General features: G+C 34.5%; 1 protein-coding gene across 2 annotated transcripts in view; it reads left to right on the top strand.

The window, feature by feature from the left end:
- Window positions 1-27,584, top strand: part of TMPRSS15 (transmembrane serine protease 15) — a gene marked incomplete at both ends in the record, with an annotated part of 135,444 nt that overhangs the window by 16,780 nt on the left and 91,080 nt on the right. For both annotated transcript variants that reach the window (XM_080695445.1, XM_080695446.1), the window contains 4 exons: window positions 422-457; window positions 7,464-7,595; window positions 12,313-12,421; window positions 26,857-26,963. In XM_080695445.1, coding sequence (XP_080551571.1) covers window positions 422-457; window positions 7,464-7,595; window positions 12,313-12,421; window positions 26,857-26,963 — 384 coding nt within the window. The remainder of the gene's footprint in view (window positions 1-421; window positions 458-7,463; window positions 7,596-12,312; window positions 12,422-26,856; window positions 26,964-27,584) is intronic.

The following is a 27,584-nucleotide window of genomic DNA, read 5'->3' on the forward strand; positions in this document are numbered from 1 at the left end:
ATGGGTCATAGGAGGAACTCTAGACAAAGAAGGGAATGCAATAGATGAGCAAATAAGGCGACCTGAGGGGATGGGAGGGGAAAAGAGGGAAATTTCCCAATGCACATGATGTCCATTAACAAACATATAAAAGTCAATCACTAAGCCAAACATGAGAAGGAGGGCAGGGGAGGGAATGGGGCAAGAATTGGGTAAAGGCTAACTGGGTGATGTGTTTAAATATGCCTCCACCATCTTGTACTCCATTAAGATGTATGACGACAATACACCAATAAAAAATAAAATAAAATAAAAAGAATAACAACAGCAAAACAAAAGAAAATTCTTAGGTGAAATACTAAATAGAAGATCTATATAGTAACTTTCTAATGATCAATTTAAAATATGTAGTGATTATTTGATATGACATTTTCCTTTACAGACAAACTGACAACCAGCAGTCCTCTGACAACACCAGGTCAGTCTTACTAATAATATTTCTATATAGTTTTAAAGGTTTTTACACGTGTTTAAGACTACAAAAAATTTTCCAATGTCATAGCATTTTAATTTTATTCCTGTTTATTATATAAGAAAACTGAAACATAAAATTTGTGGTTTTAGACACAGATTTCAACAATAAATGATTACACGTTGATGGCTGAAGATTACATTATCTTACCTCACTCATTCAATTGCTAAGAATGTCATCAATAGAAGTTTTTCAGAATAGATTCAGGTTTGATCAGATAATAGGAATATATTTTGGTAATTCTTTTCTTATACAAGTAAGGCATTCTTGCCCTCGATGTTAATATAATATTTGTTGCTACACCGGTACCAAACCAAACTTGGATTCATTTATTCAATATTTTTTGTTCCTATTTTGTGCTGACTCTAAGTAATGTATTTTTGATGTATCAATTTGTCTGGATTCCTAATAACTTGTCTATTGTACTCTTGTCTTTCTGCCAAGCCACTAAAATGCTTTCTCTGGTCTTGATTGGTTCTTCCTCTTGAATATGTTAGGTGTGTTCCTAATGAATTCAATAAAGTCATCATTGTGTGAATCTCTAATCAACTCTCACAATAATATTATAATCCTTTCTATTTATGGGAGATACATTACGAGACCCCTCTGAATGCCTGAAAATATGGATATTTCTAAACTCTATACCAATGGTCCCTAAATTCCAGTGGTTCTCTTTAACAATTTTTGTACTTTATGATGATTTGAAGTGTACCCATTTAATTATTGTTTTATACTTTCAATATAATATTTAGTCAGGTGCATGAAATATTCAATACTTTCTTAAAATAGGCCTTAAATTAAATGATTTTGCCAACATGTAGACTAATTTAAGGGTTCTGATCATGCTTAGGTTAGGCTGGGTTAAGCTATCATATTGGTATGTTGGTGTGCTAAATGCATTTTGACAGATTTTGTCTACAATTAATGATAGATTTATTAGGTTTTCAACCCATTAAATATAGAGAATAACCTGTATATACTATGTTTTTACTTATAAATACCCATGACTAATCATTACCTTTTCATTTTAAAAAGGCACTTAATGGTGTCTCCTGACATGTACAAATTTTCAGCCTCACACTCTTGTGCTTTGGGGTTATTATTAAAAATAAGGGTTACCTAAACACAAGTACTGAAATGCAGCAATGATAAGATAACTAAGATCCTAAGTGACCAGTGGGCAGGTAATGCATACAATATGGGTGTACTGAATGAAGGCATGCTTCACAGCACAGATAGGATGAAGTCACAAAATTTCATTAAGCTACTTAGAATGGCAGACACTTTAAAACTTATTAACTATTTATTTTTGTAATTTTCCACTTAATCTTTTAAGAGCATAGTTGACCTAAGGTCAAAGAAAGCCCTGAAATCAAAAGTATGCATGAGGGGTGACTACTATTTACTATTTTTATGTTACTAAAGTTTACATCAAATGTTTTATACATACAAAAAAAGGAACATTTGTGAAAAGATAAATATTCCCTCTTAGAATTAGTAATTCTTGCATAAAATGGGTTGATGTGACTTTTGAAATACAACATAATATATAAAACATTAATCAACATGTTTTATTAAACAAAAAATCACCACTCCAAAACCCATAGCGATCTGTTTGACAACAGAAGCCAGCCTACCGTTGTGTTTAGATACGCCCATAAAGCAGCCCAATATATTGAAAACTAAATGAGACAATATTCCATTCTCTAACATGGGGAAGTATTTACAGGATTTAAAGTCAGTCTTTGACAAATTTTGAAAGAAAATGTTTTTAAAATTGATAATAGCTAACTCCTGTAAGCTAAAAATAAACCAAAAGCGAATTTACATGCTTGAAGATTTCTTTCTAAAACTTTGAAAATGCACGTACCCAATTAGTGATATTTTCTGATTTTCTGTTTGTAGATTCATATAGTGATTCATCTAACCCACAGTTATTGAGGTCCTCTTAGCTGGATAAAATATCAGCCTTACTATTCTGAAGATAAATCTGTCAAAAAAATCTAAAGATTTTACTGAATCATATGCTTAGTTCCCTCTGGATGAAGAAAGAGTAGGCAAATGAGGAGGAAGAGAAAATAATAAAGTATTTGACTCACCTGTCCCACATTTAAATTTCAAGAATAAAGTTAGTATGACCTAACTATTCTTTCATATTTTATATGAGCAACTGCTATTCCAAATAGAGATAGAGTAGCATAAAATTTTCAGTAATTAAAAACAAAAACAAAAACAAAAAAAGATGTGGATGAATCCATCCATTAACCAATTCCTGTCATTTATAAGTGTTTAGCGCACCATAGTTTCTTTAAACTTTATATTATCTAAAAGATAAAGTTGCAAATATATGCTTTAGAGGGTGACTGAGAAATTAAGGAGACACAATACATATATCAATACACTGTGGCTAACACAGTGATTCACACAGAGACAGAAAACAACCTGTACTAGATCACTTCCCCCTCCACCTACAGACAGAGGCCAACGAAAAATAAATAGATTAAACACTTTTTTGAAAACATATTTTTCACAGACTATATTTAAAATAAGATGATTATATTTGGTAAAGCTCATTTCAATGTAGTCACTTATTTAAGCAAAAAAACCCTTCATTTCCAAGCAGTTCCTGTTATTGCAAACTGTATTGAATTACCTTAATTCTCAAGGAATTAGTATAAGATAATTAGCTAACAAAATATATTCCCTTTTTTACAAAATCTGTGTGCTACTTGTGTCTTGAATCATACTTCTCAATTATTCCCCTCATATGGCAAGATACTACAGATTTATAGAGGGGAACGAGACAATTAAACTTGAAAACTGCAGTTTCCAAGCTGTAATTTATTATGAATATGTCTTTCAGGGATGTTAAGTTTATTCTCATTTTTTATATGCCTGGAAGATAGATTTTCAGAAAAATCAACAAATGCATGCATCATATACCTGGTATTAATACTATAAAAATTCTGCCACAGAGAATGTTTATATGATAACAGGTACAAAGTCCACGAGGATTATGTTGTATTGTTCAACTGCCTTTTTTTTTTGCCAATTACTGTAAAGTTTTACTAACCCATTTGGAACACCAGCAGAGAGAGGTAAGAACTAACGTCGCATCACACAAGTTGATTTCTTGCCTGCTGCAGGGTGCCTAAAGGGGCTGTTTCAGGCAATTGCTCATATGCTTGAAGGGTTTTTAGACTACTGCTTGTTCTGTTGCTGACTGTGCAGGCAATGATTGCAGAAAAACAAAAGCCTCACTACCATGGGTTTTCTCAATCTCATACAAAATGCAATCTTGCTACAATTCCAGTATATGCAAGAGTTTGGGAATTGAAGAAAAGGAGTAATTGGCTGATGTTGTGAAGAACATGAAATTGGGCCAAAAGAAACTAAGGTAGAATTATGCCCTTCAAATCTATTGCTCCAGGAGTAAGATTTGGAGACTTTATCTGCTAACAAACACATTGTGACATTACGTAGTTTTCTTTTTCTGCATTTGGGAAAACAATATTTATATATTGCTAAGCCCTCATCTCTAAGATATTCATACGCACATGATATCTGGACTATTAAAGCATCTTTCCACCAGAATTTCATTTGGATTGAAATATGATAGTCTTGTTAAAAAGACTAGGATTGTTCTGTCAAAGTAAATGAGAATTTCTGTAAGGTGATACCTATTTTCCAATATAGTGTAGTGAAAGAAATTTGATCTATAAAGGCAGATATTTATGAATTCAGAGTCTATCTCTTCTATCAAGTAAGTTATAAGGATTTAATGCTTAGTATGTCTTAAACAGCTTTGTCCACTGGTGTGGTTTTGACTTAGAATGTTCCCCTAGACCTCAGAGCAACAAGGCAGCCATGTTGGAGGCGGGGCTTGGCTGATGAGGAAGGAGCTCTGGGAACTTGGCCTTGAGATTATATATAGCCGCTCTGCCCCTGACTCGCTCTCTTGCTTCTGGCCTCCAGGATGTGAAAGCAGAGCCCTTGTTTTCCCCCTCTCTCCTTCCTACCACCTTTGCTGAGACTAACATGAACTTAATCCTCAAAATCTCAAGAACTGTGAGCAAATAAAAATGCTCTTCTTTAAGTTGTGTGATCAGTATTTTGAGGTCACAGCAGTGAGAATGCTGACTGAAACATCCAACAAATGCTATTATCTCTACTGAAATGATAAGAAAAAGATAATGATCTAAGGTTTTCAAAATAAAACATTTAATTTCTTCTCTTATAAGTGATTTGGAATACAGAATAAGGATTTTAATCTTATTATTGTTTCTTTTTTCTTTATTTTTTAAGTTTTTTATTGGTGCATTGTAGTCATACATCTTAATGGGATACAAGATGGTAGAGGAATTCATGCACACATTTCGCATTTAGTCTTGTTACTGTTTGTACTCCATGGGACAGGGGCTGCACATAATAAGCACAGGAGGTTCCTCCTGCCAAATTGTTTTGACTTTAGATTACTTCAAAGTAATCACATTTGAGTATATACAGAATTCTTCCTGATAAAAATATAGATGATTACAACTTCCTATTTGAATAATTCCAAATAACATTGATCTACTGATAGATTTTCAAATCTATGTGAAAAATGCATAGATATCCTGAAGAAAAATACATATAAATATAGAACCATGTTTTAGTCTCTTTCTCACTCAAATTAATAGTACCTAACATTCAGGCAATTGATCAGCTTCTGATCAACTAAACTGATTATTATTTTCTTTGTACACATTTCTTTAGTTAGAATTGATTAAGTCATAGTTAATTGTTATCTTTTAACAAGTATAGTCTGGCATAGACTTCTCAGAAAAGAAAAAAAATAGGCAAAAATGAAGGAATAAGCAAAAATAAAAATACAATAAATAAATAAAATAAAATAAATAAAAAATATAATAAAAAAATAAACAAACCACTTAAAGGAGACAAAAAACTATATTCTTGAGAAAGTAAGGTCATACAACTGGAGCAGTAGCTCAGTTCTATAGCACTTGCCTAGAATATGTGAGGCTCTGAGTTCAAGCCCCTTATACACACACACAAAAAAATAATAGATTCTTAAAAGACTGGTATATTATAATTTCTATGACAGCTAATGTTTTTGTTTTGTTTTGTTTTGTTTTGTTGTGGTTTTTTTGGTGGTACTGGGGTTCCTGGAAGCCCTTCTACCTTTGGGCTACACTCCTAGACCTATTTTTACATTTCTTTAAAATTTGGAAACAGGGTCTCCTAGGCTAGCTCGAGCGACTGGCTTCAAACCTGTGCGATCCTCCTATCTCTGCCTCCCAAACGCAGGGATTATAAGCGTGCGCCACCACGCCAGGCTATAACAGCTAATGTTTAAATAAAGTGTTGTTAAAAGTATAACTATAAATACATATATGAAGGAATAAAGAGATGGCTAGGAAATGACACAATTTGGCAAAATTCTAAAGCTCACTATTTTTATATAACAACTTTATTCATATTTCCATTTTAATTTCTAAATAAAAAAACTTCTCTTTTGTCATGGAGCAAATCAGCTGAAAAAAATGCTTATGAAACTTCCTGGAGGGAAAGAAAGAGTAAAATCCAAACAAAAATACTTAATGTTTTCCCCATCAAACTAGACTCAGGTTTTAATCCCATCATCTGCCCCTCTCATAAGCACTGTTATTATTGGATAAAGAAAATATGGTATATATACAGAGTGAAATTTTAATCAGCCATAAAAAAGAACTAAGCATATCATTATTTTTATTCTCTTAAGTGGGGTATTTGTATTTAAAAATTAATATGATCTTTATGTTTTATATTAGATATTAGGTGTTCAATGAATTTCCCAGTGATTCTTATACATTTTATTGAAGCCAGTTAATAAAGTCTAATTTAATTAAATATATATGTATCTTTTTCAAAAACCCTGCAAAAATGTTCTGAAATTATTATCTCAGTAGATTCATTGACATAAATATTTTTATTCTCCCAATGAATTTTATGAAGCATAAGAAATTTCATTTTATATTTTAAGAGCCAGCAGATGGCAGTAGAATGCTGGCTTTAAGAGTATGAACACTATCAAAATGAGTATTGAGTTAAAGGACTTTAAATTATCATTGTTATTCTAGTCAGAGATAAAAATACTCAAATTCCCACATCACTTTGAAAAATAAAAAAAAATTGTGTCTTATTTTGTAGGCATACAAAAATATATTTAGTAATTTTAGAATTGTACTTAATTTTTCAAATTACTGTCTAACAGTAAATATATTTCTTGATAGATTTCTATAAATTAAATATATTAAAGTGGGGAAGGTGGAGATTAAGAGAGGCTGAGAGTTGTAAATTGATCAGATCTTTGTTAAAAATGCTATAGAATCTTGCAGGGGTTCATTTGCATCTTATCCTCTTAAAATTTTTGAATCAAGAAGCAAAGAGATATGGAACAAAAATAGCCCTTGTGTTTCTCCACTACTCAATGTAGCAATGCATGGATAATGTTAAGTATTTTATATTACTATAAAATGGTTTTTATGGATATGTTTGACTCTGAAGCCACTATTTTTTAAGTAATAAGTTTATGAGTAAATGAAATGGCTACTGTATGCTGCAGATATAATAAATTGTTCAATAAATTGTCACACATAATACCTACATTAACAGAAGGTATAAATATTAAGGACTAAATATCCAAGCTATAGTCTCAGTTTACCAAGGTCAAAATAAACTTTCATGTTTGACATTTATGAAGAATTTCTCCTTTTAAAACCTTGTTTTATTTCTATAAATGATTGAGCCATCAAGTGAAATAAATATTTATATTGGAAATTGAAGTATATTCTTATAAGGACCTAAATAACAAAAAAATCATAGCAATTTTCCAGATATTGTACGTATACTACCAATTGGAAATTAAATCTACTGTTCAAGTAGCTTATAATTTAAATCTTGTTTTTTTAAGGAAATGTCTCGATAGAGTGCCTACCTGACTCAAGGCTTTGTGCTGATGCTATGAAGTGCATAGCAATTGATTTATTTTGTGATGGAGAAGTAAATTGTCCAGATGGATCTGATGAAGACAACAGTCTATGTGGTAAGCTTTCCCGCCCCCCCTTTTTTTTTTGCAGTACTAGCGGTGAAACCCAGGGACATCCTATCTCTGAGAGACACCTCCTGCCCTATTTTTTATTCTTTATTTGGAAACAGGGTCTCACTGTGTTGCAAAGGACCTAAGTAGTAGCTGAGGCTGTCTTCGAAAAGCGATCCTCCAGTCTCAGCCTCCCAAATGCTGGGATTACAAGCGTGCGCCACCACACCCGGCCTGCTCTCCCCCTTCCTTTTCTCCTTCCTCATTGTACAGACACAGGCACACACAGAGACACACGTATATGTATGCTAAATTAGATATATGAAACTATTGAAGAATGAACTATCCCAATAGTCATGTGTTGATTTAATACAAAATCTTGAAAATAATCCTATAATTTATCACTTAAAATTTAACATGTTAATTAATTCCTGAGAATTCCATTTGATTACTATACAAAAGATGCTGTGATCAGCAGTGTCTATCTTTAATATGGGAAAATGTTTTGTTTTTCAATCTCTTTTCTATATTCATCTACCTGAAATTAAATCTTAAATATCTCACTTGTTACAAGTACTTTTTCACCATATCATAAAATCATCCTCTCTCCCTTCACATTTTAATACTACTTAACTCAATGAATATCACACAACTTTGTTGCGTTTGTTTGCTTCCTCTTATATAATGTGCTTTTGTTATAAGGTGCATTATAGTCTCCTATCGTAATGTAAATCATGTTGACAATGATATACATGCACACAGCATTTGGTAGCTCCCCCACCTCCTCATCTTCCCCCTTTCCCTTAACAGAATACTGAGATTGATATTGGTATATTCACATATGTACACATAGTCGGTGGTAGTATTTTCATGGTTCTGAGCTTGGTATGGTTTACCATCGGTTCTAAGATGGATCCTGAGCACAATTAGTTGAGTGTGTTACAGGCTGCAGTTACTGTTTGCTGCACTTTTTTTCCTTCTATTACATGTTGTACTTTTCTTATCTTGCCTGATATTAATTAAAGATGACTGTTCCAATAAAGTTTTAAAATTGATCTATCCACTGGGTACATAATTTATAAGTCTGATAGTTGGTTTGTTTCCCAGTACCAACACCACAAACAGCACATTTACTAAAGAGACTTCCACTCACCACCCCAATTCAAATGTTCTTGGATAAAATTCAGTCCTACAAAGTTTAACTACATACTTTGAAGTGCACTCAGAATATATTGGTAGAAAGTGCAGGCTACAGAATATTTTTAATCTATTTTATATAACTAAGTTACTCAAAGAAGAAGAAAGCAATCTTTTTTTGCTGTGATTTTCAGGCACTTTCCAAAATCTTTTCAAGGAGAATATGATACAAGTGTGCCATCATGAGGTAACAGGGGATGTTGATTTTTACTTCAAAAATAATAAGATGTGTATCAAAGATAGACACATGGCATTAAACCTCTGTATGATGGCTGGTAATCTTAAATGAAGAAAAAGGAAAAATACATTAAAAGAATCAAATAATCAGAAAAATTATGTTTTTCATCTCTGCTCTCAAAGAGTTTTTAATTTTCATGATAAATTCATATCAATGTATATAGGCAAATAGCCATAAACATGTTATGAAAGAGTGACAATTTGCCTTCAATTAAGTTTTAAGACAAGGGATTTTTTGAGCCATTATCAACTCATGAGTTGGGCCTCAGGAATAGAATAAATTAATTATCTACATTTGCTTTAAAGACACAATCAGACTGCATTATTATTTTTCAGTGTCATAGTAGTTTCATATCCATTAAACCTCAGTATCAACAAGCTTTATAACTCACTAACTCTCTTAAGCCTCTATGTTCTTATTTTCCTGATGCTCTTACTAGTATTTGAAAGATATCATTGTATCTATTGTTAGTAAACAAATTTAGATTATTTGTGAATAAGGTAGTGAAAGAACCAATCAGTTATCTTCATATAGTGAAAATTCAAGAATACAGGTAGTCTTATTCAGTTAGAATCCATAATTCTACTCAACTTCAGTTATGCACCAATTTAAACTTTCTATAGCATAATTTTCTCCTAAAGGCCTTGTTCATCAGTCTACACTCACAGAAAAAAAATAAAATTAATTTAAGAGAAGTTTTCTATATATATAATTGACCTTTACTTTTTTTCTCTCTTATTTATTTTGCTCCAGCTGTGAGCTCTAATTTCAGTTTGTGTTATTAATAGAGTTGCAGCTTCTTTTTTTAGTGTTTGGTTATTTAAGTTTTCACAATGTGTAGCTGAACCAAGATTTCTTTAATTTTTTTTTCTTCTGATTAGAATTGCATCAGCAAGAAAGTTTACTTTTTAGTGACCTATGAGAAAGAAAAATGCTGACTCTGAGCCTTCAGGCCAAGGTGTGGGCCTGTTTGAAAGTTGGCAAGATCTTCATAATTTGCATGCCTCATATGTATGTGCATAATAGTCTTTGGTGGGTGGGCGCAGGCCATGTTTAATTTATATATCTCCTGGAGAATTCCATGTCCTGAGCAAACAAGCAATTAATAAATGTTGAGCCAGTAGAGGGAGCTCTCAGGAGGTTCTAAGCAGGTACCCTTAGGAAATACATCCCATTACAAATGATATTTCTGGTAACACAATGGAATCACTGATATAATTCGACAGATTCACTTATTGTCCACTCAGAATATTTTTCTGATGCTGCATTCAAAAGTACTGAACAGTCTACATTATCATGATTCTGAGCACCTGGTTATCCCACTCATTCATAGCTGAGTTACATCTTTTTATCCTGAAAGTCCATCTTGCTTCGTTGCTGTATGTAAATCAATTTGCCCAGAAATATCTTGAAATTAAATGAAGGGACATATAAGAAAGCTCTCATAACAATCGTATTTCTTGAAATGATAATATCTTGGCATTCTGAACTTTGCTGATATAGGGACTTCGATTCTGTCGCAATTTTTATTTTAAGTACCCTCAGGGAAAAAAAATCTCCATCTTTGCTTTCATTCAAGAATTCACAAGAGTCACTTAGAAAAAAATTTGACCAGCAGATTATCCATGCCCAACGAAACACTGCTGCTCCAGGGTCTGGCAATTTGATCACATTTTCTAAGACTGGATAAATAACATGATAAATAATCTTAGCAATTTAAGACAATAGATTGTTCATTTATCACCTATGCCACAAGTAAGTCCAAGTAAGATGGCAAGAGCTGGACCTTTCCTAGGTATTCTGGATGCCAGCTCCTTGTCTGCTTCTCTCTCTGTCCCTAGAGTCGTCCACATGATATTTCACAACGTGCTCACAGACAAGGGAAGAATGTTACAGAAGATCCTTTTAGAAACCACATTTATAAATAAAAACAAATATGCCCATAGTTGTTTATTGACCAGCTTAGTCACATGACTCTATCTATCTGATTCGGTATTTGGTGACGTGTCCTGTAATCGTATTTGGCGTGAGCACTGGGAGGCATGCTATTAGAATTCTATACCCTGGTCATGAGTGCTGAGAAACATTTTGCTAAATATTCCCTCAGGGATTTTTCACCCCTTCAAGACTTTGCACCTTCTAAGATCACCTAAAGTGTTTCTGCAAACTGGCAGCTCTCCTCAAATTTAAAAGTTTTTTCACAAAACCTTTCACACTTTGGATCTACCCAAGAATCACCCCTAAAGCCCTCCAAAATGTGGTTAATTTATGGTCAAAACTTCCATTTTGAGGAATGAGAGCTTCCACTTATGAAAGCTCAGGGGAATACCCCTGGAGACACTTGTATAAAGAGGTATTCCACACAATTTAAAGTGGCCCCGACCTACTTATACTAAAAACATATCGTTATTGTGGTTTTACGCCCCCATCTCCTCACACCACTGTGGGGGTTATTAGGGACAAGCACATGCCTAATGGCCAATATAGTCATGTAAGCCAATCTGCCACTCAACCTTGCCAATCAAATGAACTCATAAACCCTCAAAAAATCAGGAACTAAAGTCAGATATAAGCAGGTGCCAGCACCTCTCCCAACGTCTCTAACCATTTTGCCGTAACCCTTCCTGGTTTTCTTTCAAGGTTGTACAGTTGTTTAGGATAAGTGCCTTTGCCAGTGAACGGTTCTGGCATCACCTCTGAATTCTTTCTTTAGAGTGAACACACAAGAACCAGGCACTAAGGCTTCACTCGTGGGACCCCAATCATAGCTGAAGCAGGAGGAGCTGAAATCGGGTTTGGCAAACTGAAAATTCTCTGCCTCGTGCACATCTGGACTTTTTGAAAAAATATAAATCTTGCAAGGCACAATGGTAGTGATACTTTTCCCCAAATTATGTACTAAATAGATTTTAAAATTTACCAGCTCTACACATTGGTTCTGCTTATTAATTTGGCGTTGTTTTGTTCCCATTTTAATTCAGTCCCTCTTTTGCTTTCCTCTGTTTGTTGTGGAAAGCTATTGAAAACATCTATGTTCCCCTTTTAAGAACATTGAAAATAAAATTGAAAGAATGTCCTGCTTCTTCTTTCATTTATACTTTCACCTGCTGCTTCTGAAGTGGGCAATATCATCTGTAATACTTCTATCGTATTAGGATACATAGTACAGTGTGTTCTGGAATAAGTCTGCCTTCCTTTGAATTACTTCATATAGGCTGGGAGACCTTATCCTAATTATGTAAACCCTCTGATTTTTTTTTCTAATATTAACTGACTTTTTTTTTTCAGCCACAGCTTGTGATGGAAATTTTTTGTTGACTGGATCATCTGGTACTTTCCAGGCTGCCCAATATCCAAACCCATCTGAATCAAGGATTGTTTGCCGGTGGATCATTCGGTAAGATCAGTGTCATATCTTTCAGTAGTGGTTAGCTACTGAATTACTTTTAGTAGTTCTACTGAACTACTTTCAGTCATTCAATGTTTTTATTAACTATGAAACAAAGTCCTACCAACTGAAACACTGTTCAGAAGGTTTTTCTCTCTTTTTCTTAACCTTTTAAAAAAATTCCATTTTAAAAATAATACTATTTCATATGTGTGGCCATATAACTGGATTGTGTAGCAAGATTTTCTCTCCTGTGGTTGCCACAAATTATGTCCTCACATGTACTACTGTGTATCACAAGTCAATACATTTTATGTAATCTAAATCTGTATTCAGAATATCATTGTCCCATCCCTGCCTCCTATATCTACAGGTGATTTATTCCTGAAACTCTATCCTGTGAATATCTGAATCAGTGGATACTCGTTTTTTATATAAAATTACGTAGTACATGCATGTTTGGAACCTCTGCACAGATTTTCATACATGTCATGTCATCTATATGTTACTTACAGTACCTTATGTAATCTAAATGTTAGATGCATAGTCTCTTATAATTCATTGTTTAGTTAAGGATGACAAAAGACATCTGGAAATGTCCAGTATAGACACAGATTTTTTTCTGAATATTTTTGATCCTGTGTTAGTCAGCTTTTATTGCTGTAACAAAATGCCTGAGAACAAAAACAACATAGCTAAAGAAAGGTTTATTTTGGCTTATAGTTTCCATGATTGGCTGGCTCCATTGTTTCTGAGACTGTGGTGAGGCAGCACATTATGGCAGAAGGGTTTGGCAGAGCAAAGCTACTCACTTCATGGCTGTTGGAAAGCAGAGGATGGAGTGGGGATAAGCGACAAATCAAACCCTTCCAGGGCATGCCCCAGTAACACACCTCCTCTAACTAGGCCTCCTTCCTATAGTTTCACTAAATACTTCCAAATAGTCTGTTCAATTATGAACTCATCAGTGGCTTAATTTACTGATGAGGTCCCTGCCCTCATGATTCAACACTTCTTGAAGCCCCACCTCTGAGCATTGCTGCACTGGGGACCAAGATTTCAACACGTTAATCTTTGGGGAATATGTTAAAACCATAAAAGATCCACAGTTTGTAGAATCTGTGGATAAAAACCCATGGTTATGGAGGGCTAATGTAGTTCCTTTATCACAATAAAAACAACTATATGAAAATCTCTAATGGTGTAATTTAGTTAGCCTCACCCATGCTGAAAAGGTCTCTATCTCTGAGCTATACTTCCAGCCCCTTTCTGAAATACCTTGAATGAAATTGAATCAGTTATTATATATTTAACCTTCAAGCTCTTACCTCAATTGACTAATCCAGTCATGGTAAGGATAGAAATAATCAGGCTGCTGATAGCCAATCTAAACTTAATGTTTAACATCTTTCACAGATGAGGAACACCTGAAGTTTCACTCTATACTTCAAGAGGAAAAAATTATACTTAAATAAATATAAGGGACACAAACTCATCAAAACCTAGATGACCTAGGTGTATAATGTGTATAATGATTTATTTATGTAATCTTAAAAGTTTATTAATACCAAATGAAAATAATTTGTTAAATTAATTTCTTAATAAGAGGAAATTACATTTAAAGTATTTATGAGCAGAATAAAAAATATTTTGCTATATGATTATTTTTGTAACAGTCATCTATCTTATGTTTACAATTTGTGTTTCTTTTTGGTTTTCTTCTTTCCTATTGCCTATTTAATTTTGAAGCTCTTTTAAGAAATTCACTATTGCTATAAAGAATGATTATATAGGCATTCCAAATATAAAATTTTACCATAAATCAATTAGTGTACTTTGTTATGAAATTATAATTTAATCCAACATTTTTTCTTCCTAAATTTGTTTATCATATTAGTAATTCATTGTACCATATAGGGTTTTTTTCTTCAATGGTAATCAAAATGTGTATAAATACAATGGCTTATCTATGTGCCTGGAAAAGCAGTTAAATAGTAATGTTTCATATGCAATTATGCAATATTTTGGGCTAGACCAGCCCAATCTTGACATTAAGATTACATTTGGCACAGGGCAAACGGTTAAAGATGAAACAATTAAAGTCAATTCATATGAGTTCAAATCTAGATTTAGTTTCAAGATGTGTAATTTTAGATAAATGACTAAATCTCTTTGAATCAAATTTTGCATCAGTAGAATTCAGCATCTTCAACTACTGGGATTAAAATTATTATAAAAGTTAAAAACAAGTGTAACATTGTTTACATATACTAAGTGCTCAACAAACATGAACCATAAAAGATTAATGATATTATAAGTACAAAGTATATGCATTAAATTTAGAAAAATAATCATGCCTTTAAAAATCCAAAAAGTAACCAAGATGTCTAATCTTATAAAAATATTACATTATAAATCTTCTATTACTGCTACTTTTATCAGAGCTTATACTCTGTTGCAAGCTAGTGGCTATTTTTAAAAAGTAAGCATAGGTTCCTCTCTTCAAACTCTCACTATCCTGAGAAGGCAAAAGAGTCAAAACACAAAGACTTCCTCAGGTGTTCCTCTCTCATTTCTTAGTATCATAACTTAAAAACAACATCCGATGAAGACCTCATTATTTTCTTGCCCAGAGACATCAAAACTTTAATTAAAAGAGCAGAAATCATCCCTGAACTCTGCTTGATTTCTTCTGCCTTTGTCTTCAGCCTTGACTCTCGACTCTTTGCAGGTCTCACCAGCTTGATAATTCCAACTCTCCAACTAATTTAACAGAAATAAAATAAATAACAAAGGCAGAACTAAAATAAGCACCTGCCAACACCTGCTTTGCTTCCCTTTTCTCAGGCTGGGCTGGGAATATCTGTTGCTACCTCACTTTGATCCCATCACCTCTGTCAACCCCCTGAAGTTACCAAGCACATCTGATAGCAGCCTACAAGTGTGGTCCCTCCACATCTACCCATCTTCATTCAGTGGCCCTCAAATTGAAGAACTCCTCACAAAAACTACTGGAGATTTTAAAATATGCATCTCAGAATTCACTCTAGAATGTCTGAGTCCAATATTCAGGACTAAAATCTATATGTTGGTTTCTTTTTATTTATTGAACAACCCACCACTGTTCTAAATTTACCTTCATGGCAGCAAACATGGCTTAGGTCCAAAAATCTGGGTTTCTTTTTAAATGAATTCTAATTGTGCCTGATAGTAGCTGACATATCTTTTTCAACAACTTTACTTCTTGTAGATTACACCCCAGTTCTAAATTATGATACAATGTTTGACAAACCAGGTATCTTACTGCAAATGGATATTCCCATTAATGAGCTTTAAACATAAAAATTAACTCCCTTGTGAAGAATGTCTAATTGTCTGACTGGCCAGGTACTACTACCGGTGTACCTATAAATCAAGGTCGTCATTCACTTGGCTATATGGCCCATCACTCTCCAGGGAGCCTCTGAGACAGCTTAGTTCCTGTTTGGCTGCAGAGACTAGATCTTTATTCATTATCAGGTTTTCCATTCTTCTTTCCTGTTTCTTCTGCAGATGACCATCCTGGATCACACTCAATACAGTTTTTTTAAACTTTTTATTAGTGCATTGTAGTCACACATCTTAGTGGGGTACAAGTTGTTGGAGGCATACATATACACATCAACCAATTAGCCCTTGCCCAATTCACACCCCGTTCACTCCCCCTCCCTCCTTCTCATGTTTGACTTAGTGATTGATTTTGATATGTTTGTAAAAGTGCATTAGAGAATTTTCCTCTTCCCCCTTCCATCCCCTCAGTTAGGGAGAGCATCCAATTTCTTATTTTTTGGTGACTGAATAATCTCACTTAGCATAATGTTCTTCAGTTCCATCCAGTTCCTTGTAAATTATGTAACTGGGTTTTTCTTTCTGGCTGAGTAAAATTCCATTGTGCACATATTCCATAGTTTTGTAATACATTCATCTGTTGATCGACATCTTGGTTGGTTCCATAGTTTGGCAACTGTGAATTGTGTAACTATGAATATAGACACATACACATTAGTTTGGAAGTTTGGTTTTTGACGGGTCCAGCCCGTCAGCTGTGGAGCTGAGAACGATGGTTGAGTGCCGACGGCCCCGAACAAAACCACATGGAACCAGGAGACGCGTCAAGCAGAATCTTGTTTATTTCTCTCAGGCAACCCAATTTAAAGCAAAAAACTGCAAGGGGGATTTCCAACAGGAAACTATTCTAACCTATCAAGCTAAAGGTCACTCTTGCATGTGTAAAGTACATAACTTGCCGCCAATCATTATCCAGTGCACGAGGGGTTCACTAGCACGGAAGCATTATTTGAGCCAATAAGGCTCAATTACCACTCAATCACATTACCAAATTGGGCTAGCGGGGGCAAGGAGAGTAGTTACGCCCTCCATATCTGCTCGGCGCTACATATTGCGGATTCATTCATTGGAAGTTCAGGAGGTGCTGCAGACCTGCACTGGACACTACACGCAGCCAATTCATCGGAAGTTCTGTCAGGCAGTTGTGCAGATGTCAATGCGCTTGGTGCTACGTGTAGCTAATTCATTGGAAGTTCTGTCAGGCAGTTTGAGCAGACCCCAACAGGTTTTCTTCATTTTGAGTAGATACTCAGAAGTGGTATTGCTAGATCATATGATAAGGTTGTTCCCATTCTTCTGAGGATCTTCTATACAGTGTTACAAAGTGGTTGCACTAATTTGTAATCTGACCAACAATGTATTAGAGTTTCCACTTCTCCACATCCTTGTCAGCATTTGTTGTTGCATTTTGAATAATTGCCTTTCTAGTTGTATTTAGCATCTCTCTGGTGGCTAATGATATTGAGCATTTTTCATGCATTTATTGGCCATTTGAATTTCTTCTTTCATGAAGTGTGTAATTCCCTTGCCCATTTTTTTGATTTGGTTATTTGTTTTCTTACTACTGAGTTTTTTTTTTTTTTGTTCTCTGTATATTCTAGATATTAGTCCTCTATCAGTGAAGTAGGTAGCAAATATGTTCTACCATTCTGTTGGCTCTCAGTTGAGGTTCCTTCTAGTTTCCTTTGCTGTACAGAAGCTCTTCAGTTTAATGCAATCCCACATATTGATCTGCCTTTTAGTTTATTGTACCTAGGGGTCTTGTTGAGAAAGTTCTCACCTGTGCCTATGTGTTGCAGTGTTGGACCTATGCCTTCTTCAAGGAGCCTCAAGGTCTAATTGATCCATCTTGAATTGAATCTTGTGCAGGGTGAGAAAGTGGGATTTATTTTCATCTTTTGCCTATGATTAACCAGTTTTGCCAACATTATTTGCTGAATAGGCTATCTTTTTTCCAGTGATTGTTTTTGGCACCTTTGCCAAAAATTAATTGGCTGTAAATGTTTTTCTGAGTCCTCTATTCTGCTCCATTGGATATGTATCGGTTTTTGTGCCAGTTCCATGCTGGTTTTTATTACTATGGCTTTGTAGTAACTTTAATAATAACTTTGTAGTAACTTTAAAGTCAGGTATTGTGATTCCTCCTGCATGGTTTTTGTTGCTGAGAACTACTTTGGCTATTCTGGGTTTTTTGTTGTTCCCCATGAATTTAAGGACTGACCTTTCTATGTCTGTGAGAAATGACGTTGGTAATTTAATGGGTATTACGTTGAATCTGTAGATCACTTTTGGAAGTATGGCCATTTTGATTATATTTACTTTCCCTATCCATGAACATGGAATATCTTTTCATCTTCTAAGGTCTTCTTTGATTTCTTTTATTAATGTTTTATAATTTTTTTGTAGAGCTCTTTCACCTCCTTGATTAAATTTACTTCTAAGTATTTTATTTTTTTGTGGGATATCCTAAGTAGAAGTGTTTCCTGGATTTCTTTTTCAGTGGATTTATGGTTGGTATACAGAAAAGCTTCTGAGTTTTTAAGATTGATTTTGTATCAAGACACTTTGCTGAATATGTTGATCAGTTCTATAAGCCTTTGGGTTGAGTTTGTTGGATTTTAAAAGTATAGTATTATGTCATCTGCAAATAGTGAAAGTTTGAGTTCTTATTTTCCTATTTGTACTCCTCTGATTTTCTTTTCTTGCCTTATTGCTCTGGCTAGAGTCTCAAGTACTATATTGAAGAGAAGTGATAATGGGCATCATTGTCTTGTTCCTGTTTTTAGGGGGAATTCATGCAGTTTTTCCCTATTTAATATGATGTTAGCTGTGGGCCTATTGTAGATTGCCTTTATGATATTGAGGTTTGTTCCTTCTACTCCAGTTCTCTGCAGTGCTTTAATCATAAATGGATGTTGGATTTTGTCAAATGCTTTTTCAGCATTAAAATGATCATATGATTTTGTCCTTGGTTTATGTGATGAATTACATGGATTGATTTTCATATGTTGAATCAGGCTTGCATCCCTGGGATGAACCTTACCTGGTCATGGTGTATGATTTTTTTGATGTGGTTTTGAATGCAGGTGATAGTATTTTGTTTATCAGTTTTGTATCCAAATTTATCAATAATATATTCCTATAATTTTTCTTTCATGAGCTTTATTTGATTTTGGTATTAATGTGATGTTGGCTTCATAGAATGTATTTGAGAGAATCCTTTTTCTTTCTATTTTACAAAATAGATTGAGGAGTATCAGGATTAGCTCTTCTACAGAGGTTTTATAAAATTCACTTGGGAAACCATCTGGTCCAGAGATCTTTTTTGATGGTAGGTTATTTATTGCTATTTCAATCTCTTTGATTGGTATTCATTTGTTTAAATTTTCTATATCATCTTGACTCAGTTTAGGAAGGTTTTATTTATCTAGGAAGTTGTCAATTTCTTCCAGATTTTCTATTTTGTCAGTGTATAGTTTTTCAAAGTAGTTTCTGATAATCCTCCAGAGTTTTACAATTTAGGTGATAATATCTTCTTTTACATCTCTTATCTTTATAATTTGGGTTTTCTCTTTTTTTGATTAAGTTGGCTTGTGTTTTATCCACCTAGTTAATATTTTTCGAGAAACCAGCTTTTGGTTCTGTTAATTTTATGTATTTTTTTATTCTCTATGAGTTTGGTAAGGTAGTATATGGTAGAGATTAGAGTTAGTTAATAGTAGTATTCTAGTATCCAGTGTAGAGATTTTACTATAGTGGTATGAAGTGGATTTAATACAAGACAAAGAAGAGAAAAGAAGAGAGAAAAAAGAAAAATAAGGAAACGAGAGAAGAGAGTAGGTATGCACAAGGGAAACAGCTTAGGAGAGGGGGTTGGGAATAGAGCTATTAAACAAGTATGCACACACAAAAAAAATAATGTAACCCTACTAACATATAAATATTCAGCAGACTGGGCCTCTGCAGTCTCTCTCTATGCAGACACTAAGTGCTACCCACATCATTTCTGCTGAAAGCCTCATTCTCTGAGTCTTTTTTAGTCTAGGCAGATGGCCAGCATCAATGGGGCTGAGTCTAGTGTTAAGTGTAGATTGCCCCCCAAGCTTCCCACAGATATGGAGTCTTGATCTATCCCTGCCTTTACATGTAGCAGATGCCTCAAAGGCCAAACTCAACATAAGAGTCTCATTTCTGCCCAGCTAGGACTGGGCTGGTCTAATTTCTTCCCACTCACCATAATTGGGTAGTCTGTAGTGATCCTGGAGATCCTACTAGTTGGATCTAGTGTTAAGCATAAGTCTCCCCCATGCCCAACACTTTCTACTGATGCAGAGCCTGAGTCTGTCTGAGCCTCTGCTATGTCCAATGGCAGACCTACTCCCCCATTTCCCAATTGAACTGCAAAGTCTCAGACCCAGGGACTTTATCTTAGTTGTGTGAGTTCCTGGGGGTGCCATGCTGGGCATTCTCCCATAGGGATGGTGGCTTCACTAAAGGTGTTGCTGAGTACCACTCTGGATCTCGAGAGCATGGTGAGCTCAGCCACCAATGCTGCAAGTTACAGCTGGTGTTTGAGCAGGAGGAACTGATGGCTTACAATTCTGATCTTCAGCCGCTTACTTTAGGTTTGTTTTCCTGTTCATCTCTGGTGTCAGGTGCAGTGAGGCAAGATGTTGCCTCTGTGATGCCTGTGGCCACCAAGTGAGCAGGGTTTTTTTTTTTTTTTTTGGTGTTGTTAAGCACTGCTCTGGATATTCAGAGGGTGTGGTGAGCTCTACTGCCACTGCTGGAAGTTGTAGCCAGTGTTTGCACAGGATGAACTGATAACTTACAATTCTGATGATGATCTGCAGCCACTTACTACTTCAGTTCCTTAGTTGTTTTCCTGTTCCTCTCTGGAGTCAGGTGCAGTGAGGCAAGATGGTGCCATTTTGGTGCCCATGAGGAGGGCAGGTTTCTTTTCTGCTCTCTGATCAGTTTCCTAGCCTTTTTTTTTTTTTTTCCTGTCACCTTTGTTTTTTAAAAGTTGTGGTGTTTCCTGGATTTTATAAGAACGCCATTTTTAAGACAATGGAGATCTGGTGTAAGCAGGATTGGTCGATGCTGCTTCCCTTGGTCTCCATATTCCCAGAAGTCCACTACTCAAAACAATTTAGACATGATTTTACCCACTAATTCATTTTACCACTTTCTCCTCTGGTGAGAAGTTCCAGATTACTCTGTACCTGTAAAGCATTCTGAAGAATTATTCACATTTCTCATTCTAACCTTTAATGAGGCAGTGGAGTTGTAGTCACTATCCTGAACACATCTTTCCCAGATCTATTACCTGAAAATAAAAATCCTTTATTTAAAGATCAAATTAAAATTTTCTGATGAACCTTTCACACTTTTCTTTCTAGAATTTTATATAACAACTACATAGATTATTTTACATTAATAATTATGTACCAGTTCCTGCAAATTATAAGAGAATACAAGAATGCATAAATTAATCTTTGACTTTGAATCACATGAATTTCAGTAGGAAAAGCAATCAAATATGCAATTAATAATAGTAGAGTATGATAGTTGCCATGACAATATATACAAATGAAAGACTTAATATTGTTAAAATATTCATACTTCCCAAAGTGATATAAAGATTCAAAGTAATTCCTATTAAAATATGAATGGTAAAATTCACATAGAACCACAAATGAACTTGAATAGATAAAGCAATATTGGTAATGAAGAAAAAAATAAAGACCTCACAATTCCTGATTTCAAATCATATTATAAAATATGAAACACAATCTACTGGCCTCATGGAAAATGTGTTGACCAATTGACAGAATAAAAGATGCTCAGAAATAAATTTTTGCATATACAGTCAAAATGTCTTCAACAAGGGAGATAAGACTACACAATAGAAAAACTTAAATTTCTTCAAAAATGCTGTTGGAAAATCTAAAATTCAAATGAAAAATTAAATTGTACTATTTCTCATAATTTATATAAAATTTACTCAGAATCAATTAAATATATAAAATGCAAGGCTTAAATCTGTAAAACTAAAAAAAATAAAATCTTTAAAATACTTAAAATACATAAAATGTATAAAATACTTAAAATACATAAAATACTTGACATTAGGCTTACCAATAATTTATTGGCTTTCGCATCAATAATATTAGCAATACAAGCAAGCAATAATGAAAAATTTCATCTTACTTAAATTTTCTGTGCAAACTTAAATGCTTCTGTGCTTAATTCTGTTCAAAGGCAACCTACAAAATGAGAGAAAAGATATGCTAATCCTACATTTAATAATGGGTTTACACCCAAAATATATAAAGAATAGCTAAATTTTAATAGCAAATAACCTGATTAAAAGCAGGCAAAGAACTTCAATAAACATGTCTACAAAGTTATAAATGTGGCCAATATGTGCATAAAAAGATGGTTAATGTTCCTAGTTATAAGAAAAGTATAAATCACAACCATTTTTATAATGGCCATTAAAAAGTGACAAGAATGTGAATAAAACAAAATCCTATGTACTAATGGTAGGAATGTAAAATGGTACAGATGTTATGGAAAACATTTTGCAGTTTCCTCCAAAAAAATAAAAAAGCAATTAATATTTTATCTGTCAATACAAAGTTTAGGTTTTATACAAAAGAACTGAAATAAGAATCTCAAAGAGATATCTCCTCTTACATATTTCAATATTATTCAATATAGCCAAATATGGAAAGAAGCTGAATTTCTATTTCCAATGCCATTTTTGATCAAGTAATAAAACAAATAAAGTAGATTCATACCATACAACATTATTTAACCATAGAAAGGAGGAAAATTCTATTGATGGAACAACATGGATGAACTTTAAGGAAATTATGTTAAGTGAAATAATCAAGGCACAGAATGGCAAATACTATATGATTTTACTTATGTGTACATCTAGAAGTCAAATTCATAGACATGAAAGTCAAATGGTGGTTTCCAGGGACAGAAAGTTCAGAGAAATAGCATATATATACTCTTCAAAGTATAGGGTTTTCCTTATAACAGGTGATTAAATTCTATGTAACTGATGTACAACATTGTGTTGATAGTAGACTGTAATGTAATGTGAACTTAAAAATTTTCCCCATAAAGTGTTTGTTTTATTCTTTGCAAAAATTGTGCTTATACCAAACAATAATTTTCTCCCTTTTTTGTATTTTTATATACATATTTTTATTGAAAATAAATGATATACATTTAAACTGTACTTGGTGCCCTCTCACCCCCACCAACATGTTCTCTCCCCCACCTCCCACCAATGATTGTCCAGGGTAACCATGCTATATTCATACTTCTACACATATTCAGATGTAGACCCTCATTAATCAAGTTCAGCCTTCTTCCTCTCATATCTTTCCATTCAAACTTTGCTGAGATTTCCCTTTCATTATCTGGAGTCCCTCTAGTATCCCCTGTGCTCCCTAGTTTGGGCATATTAGAGGAAAGATATGCCCCTTCTCTTTCTGTGCTTGGCTGATCTCACTTAATATAATGCTCTCCAGGACTTTCCATCTTCTTGCAAATGACATGATTTTGTTCTTCTTTATAGCTGAATAGAATTCCATTGTGTTTATTTCCCATAAATTTGCAATCCATTCATCTGTTGATGTGGACCTGGGTTGGTTCCATATTCTGGCTATTAAGAATTGTGCTGCTATGAACATAGGTATGCATATGTTGCTGTAGTTCTCTGATTTCAACCCCTTTGGAAAAATACCCAGGAGTTGTAGAGCTGGATCATATGGTGGATCTATTCCCAGTTTTCTAAGGAATCTCCACACAGATCTCCCTAGTGGCTGAACTAGTTTGCATTCCCAAAAACAATGTAAAAAAGTTCCTCTTTCCCCACATCCTCACCAGCATTTGTTGTTATTTGATTTCTTTATGCTTGCCACTCTGACTAGTGTTAGACGGAATCTCAGTGTAGTTTTGATTTGCATCTCCCTGATGGGTAATGATGGAGAAAATCTTTTCATGTATCTGTTGGCCATTTGTATCTCTTCTTTTGTAAAGTGTCTATTTCAATTGCTCATTTCTTGATTGGGTTGTTTGTTTTCCTAGTGTAGAGTCTTTTGAACTCTTTGTATATTCTGGATATTAGCCCCCTATCAGAATGGTGGCTGGTAAAGATTTTCTCCCATTCTGTAGGTTTCTTCTTTAGGTTATTGATGGTTTCCTTTGATGAGAAGAAACTTTTTAGTTTCATGCCATCCCACTTGTTAATTCTTGCTTTAATTTCCTGAGCTTTGGAGGTTTTGTTGAGAAAGTTACTGTCTGTGCCAATATGTTGTAGTGTGGATTCTATGCTCTCCTCTAATAGCTTTACAGTCTCTGGTCTAATTTTGAAGTCTATGATCCATCTTGAGTTGATTCCTGTGCATGGTGAGTGGTAAGGATTTAGTTCCATCTTTCTACAAATTGATAGCCAGATCTCCCAGCACCATTTGTTGAAAAGGCTGTCTTTTCTCCAGCGTATGAGTTTGGCCCCTTTGTCAAAGACTAATTGACTATAGGTGTGTGGATTTGTTTCTGTATCTTATATTCTGTTCCACTTGTCAGTATATGTGTTATTGTGCCAGTACCATGATGTTTTTTACTACTATTGCTCTATAGTATAATTTGAAGTCTGGAATTGTGATGCCTCCTGAGTGATTCTTATTGCTGAGAATTGCTTTGGCTATTCTGGGTCTTTTCTTTCTCCATATAAAGTTCATGATTGATTTTTCTAGGTCTATGAAGAATGTTGCTGGTATTTTAATGGGAATTGCATTGAATCTATAAATTACTTTTGGCAGAATGTTCATTTTGATGATATTTATTCTGCCTATCCATGAGTATGGGAGATCTTTCCATCTTCCAAGATCTTCTTTAACTTCTTTCTTTAATGTTTTATAGTTTTTGGCCTCTATGTTGGTCATTTTGATTATTATGTGAGGTGGGGAGGTCCTTCTTTGATCTTGTCTTAATGGTATTCTGTATGTCTCCTGGGGATGAAGATCCAAGTCTCTTTCCATGTTTGGTAATTCTCTGAAGTTATTTCTTTGAAGAGATTACAGATGCCCTTGTGCTGTACCTCTACCCCTTCTTCAATGCCTTTTATCCATAAGTTAGGATGCTTCATGTTGTCCCAAATTTGCTGGATGTTTAGGTTTTGTTGCTGTAATGACTTCTGTATTCTGTTGATTGTGTTTTCAGTTTTGGATAAACTGTCTTCTAACAGTGATATTATACTTTCCATTTCATCTAATCATTCAGAATTGCTTTCTATTGGTGTCTTCATTTCATTTATTGACTCATTTCATTCCAGACCTCTTTCTGATTCTTCCTTAGATGTCTTTCATCTCCTCTAGACTTGTTTTAAATCCTTTCATCATATTGTATATCAAGATTCAGAACTCCCCTTCTTGCATTTCTTGTAGGTCAGTATTTGTGACTTCTGTCATTTCTCCACTATTCCTGGTTCTCATATTTTCAAGGTTGCCAGGCCTGTTTTTATGGTGTCTTCCCATAGTTTGTAGGTAGTAAGTTTAGTTCAGTCTTAGTAGTAGGAATTTAAAAGAGTCAACAGGTAAGCAGTACTTTTTTGAGAGGTGAGGGTTGGGTGATGGTGGAGTAGCTAGCGTGATGGGTGCAGGAGTCAGGTAAGGTGGAGGATATAATTAGGTTGTGGAAGAATTTAAGTATAATAGGGTTGAATCAGGTTGGGAATGGGAGAAGGTTAGATAGTACAACTCTTGTATTTATTAGAATATATAAGTATGGAGATGTGAGAAACTCTGTGTGTTAAACAAAGAGATACAGTTAGGGGACAAAAGAGAAAGTTTTGAGGGAAGATAGTTGATAGTCTAAATTGTAGATTTTTGTAGAGGGAGTAGGAGGAAAGAGGAAAGACAAATGGATAAAGTAACAAAATAAGGTAGAAAGAATATTATACATCAAATATAAACAACATTGACATAATAAAAATGGACTGCCAAGAGAGAACAAAAAGGTTTAAGAGAATAAACAAGATAAACATAAAATAAAATAAAATAAAATAACAACCATGTGATATGAAGTAAAAGATCCAAACAAGAAACCCAAATAAAAGTGAAAAAAAAGAAAAAAAATCCCCCCCAAAAACTGAAAACCAAAAAAAAAAAAAAACCAAAAAAAAGTCACTATAAAAGAAAAAAAAAAAAAGAAAAAGAAACAGTCCTATGATTTTACTAATATACGTTGTATATACCAATGTCTTGTATTTGTTTGGAGCGACCACCTGTGACCCTGTGCAGGTATAATGCCTTAAGCACCCTTGCTGTGTCAGTGGAGTTGAAGGTATCCCCCTGGGTGCACACTGGTGCCCTCAGTTATCACTGTGTTTGGTGGCACTCATTGTGAGTTGGCTGGCTCCTCTGGCTCATCTGAGCTCACGCTGTTACCTGGCAGCCCAATCTGGGGCTCTGAAGGGCTGGCAGATCTTCCATATAACGCTGATTCTCTGGGGGCACGGCAGGTCCGGGGGGTCCAGGTCCCTGAAGGTCTCCCAGTGCCCTTGCGGGTGCCTCCTCTGGTACACAAACTGTGCCACTCAGTTTCTTAGGTGAACTTGCAGCTTAAGATGTTAGAGCTCTATGGCCTACCAGGACTGTAGTGCCCAAAAATCCTTTTTGGGCCAGTGGCTCGATATGGTACCGATGGCTGCCACCTCTGCAGCTGGCTTGTGGTTTTGTGTGTGTGTGTTGCAATGAATCGCACAGGTCACTTACTGGATTTCTTCCGTCGTATTCCTGAGTCTGGTTTGGGTAGTAAACTGGGCTGGGCTGCATTCTCTCATGGCCGGGCCTCGGGCCGCCCAGGTGGGAACGTGCAGGCTTGGGCTGGGGCACTGAACTTAAAATTTTTTAAGCAGGTAGTTCTCATATTATATATTTTTTTACACAAAGAGTGCATTTAAATTATAGAATGCATTAAGAATGATAAGAACCGCTAAAAGTATTTTAACCTATTTTATGCTTTTAATTTAGTGTAAACCAAGGACTTTCTATCAAACTAAGCTTCAATTATTTTAATACATATTATACAGATATATTAAATATTTATGAAGGTACAGGATCAAACAAGATTTTAAGAGGTAAGTTAAAACAAATATATAAGCCATTATCAAATAAAAATATGTGGGGAGCTTTTTGGAGTAAAATGTTTTCCCTTTGGTTTTGAATTAAATACAATCTTGAAATGAAAAGACAAAACTTATTCTCATAATGAATAATAGGAGATTAGTGTCCAATGTAAAGTTTTTATAATAAAATACTTTTAACATGATCCTCTTCCATTGGTGTTTTCAAAATAATGCAACAGAAATATAATTATGTATTTAATTATATATATTATATACTTAATGTCATTCTTGGTCAAACAAAATTCAGATAAACTCTAAATATTACTATTGTAATTTTCTTTGACATTACATAGGTTATAAAGTCAAAACTTTTTGTTCTTATTTTCAGTGTTCACTCTGCCTGTTAATCTCTTATCAGACTAAAACAAAGTGGGTAGAGAGTAGCTAGTATAAGAGATAAATTCAGTAAATTGTAGGGGTAGATAGTATTGCTACTACATGTATATCACTAGTACATGGGCATTGATGAAAGCTAAGAAGATGGCAGGAAATGGATCTGTCCAACCCACTTTGTTTCATTTGGTTTCAAAATGTACAGGTCTATTTATCTTAGCCAATGAAAGTAGGGACAAA

The sequence above is a fragment of the Muscardinus avellanarius genome (genome assembly GCF_963383645.1).
Source record: "Muscardinus avellanarius genome assembly, chromosome: 5".
NCBI classification, from domain to species: Eukaryota; Metazoa; Chordata; class Mammalia; order Rodentia; family Gliridae; genus Muscardinus; species Muscardinus avellanarius.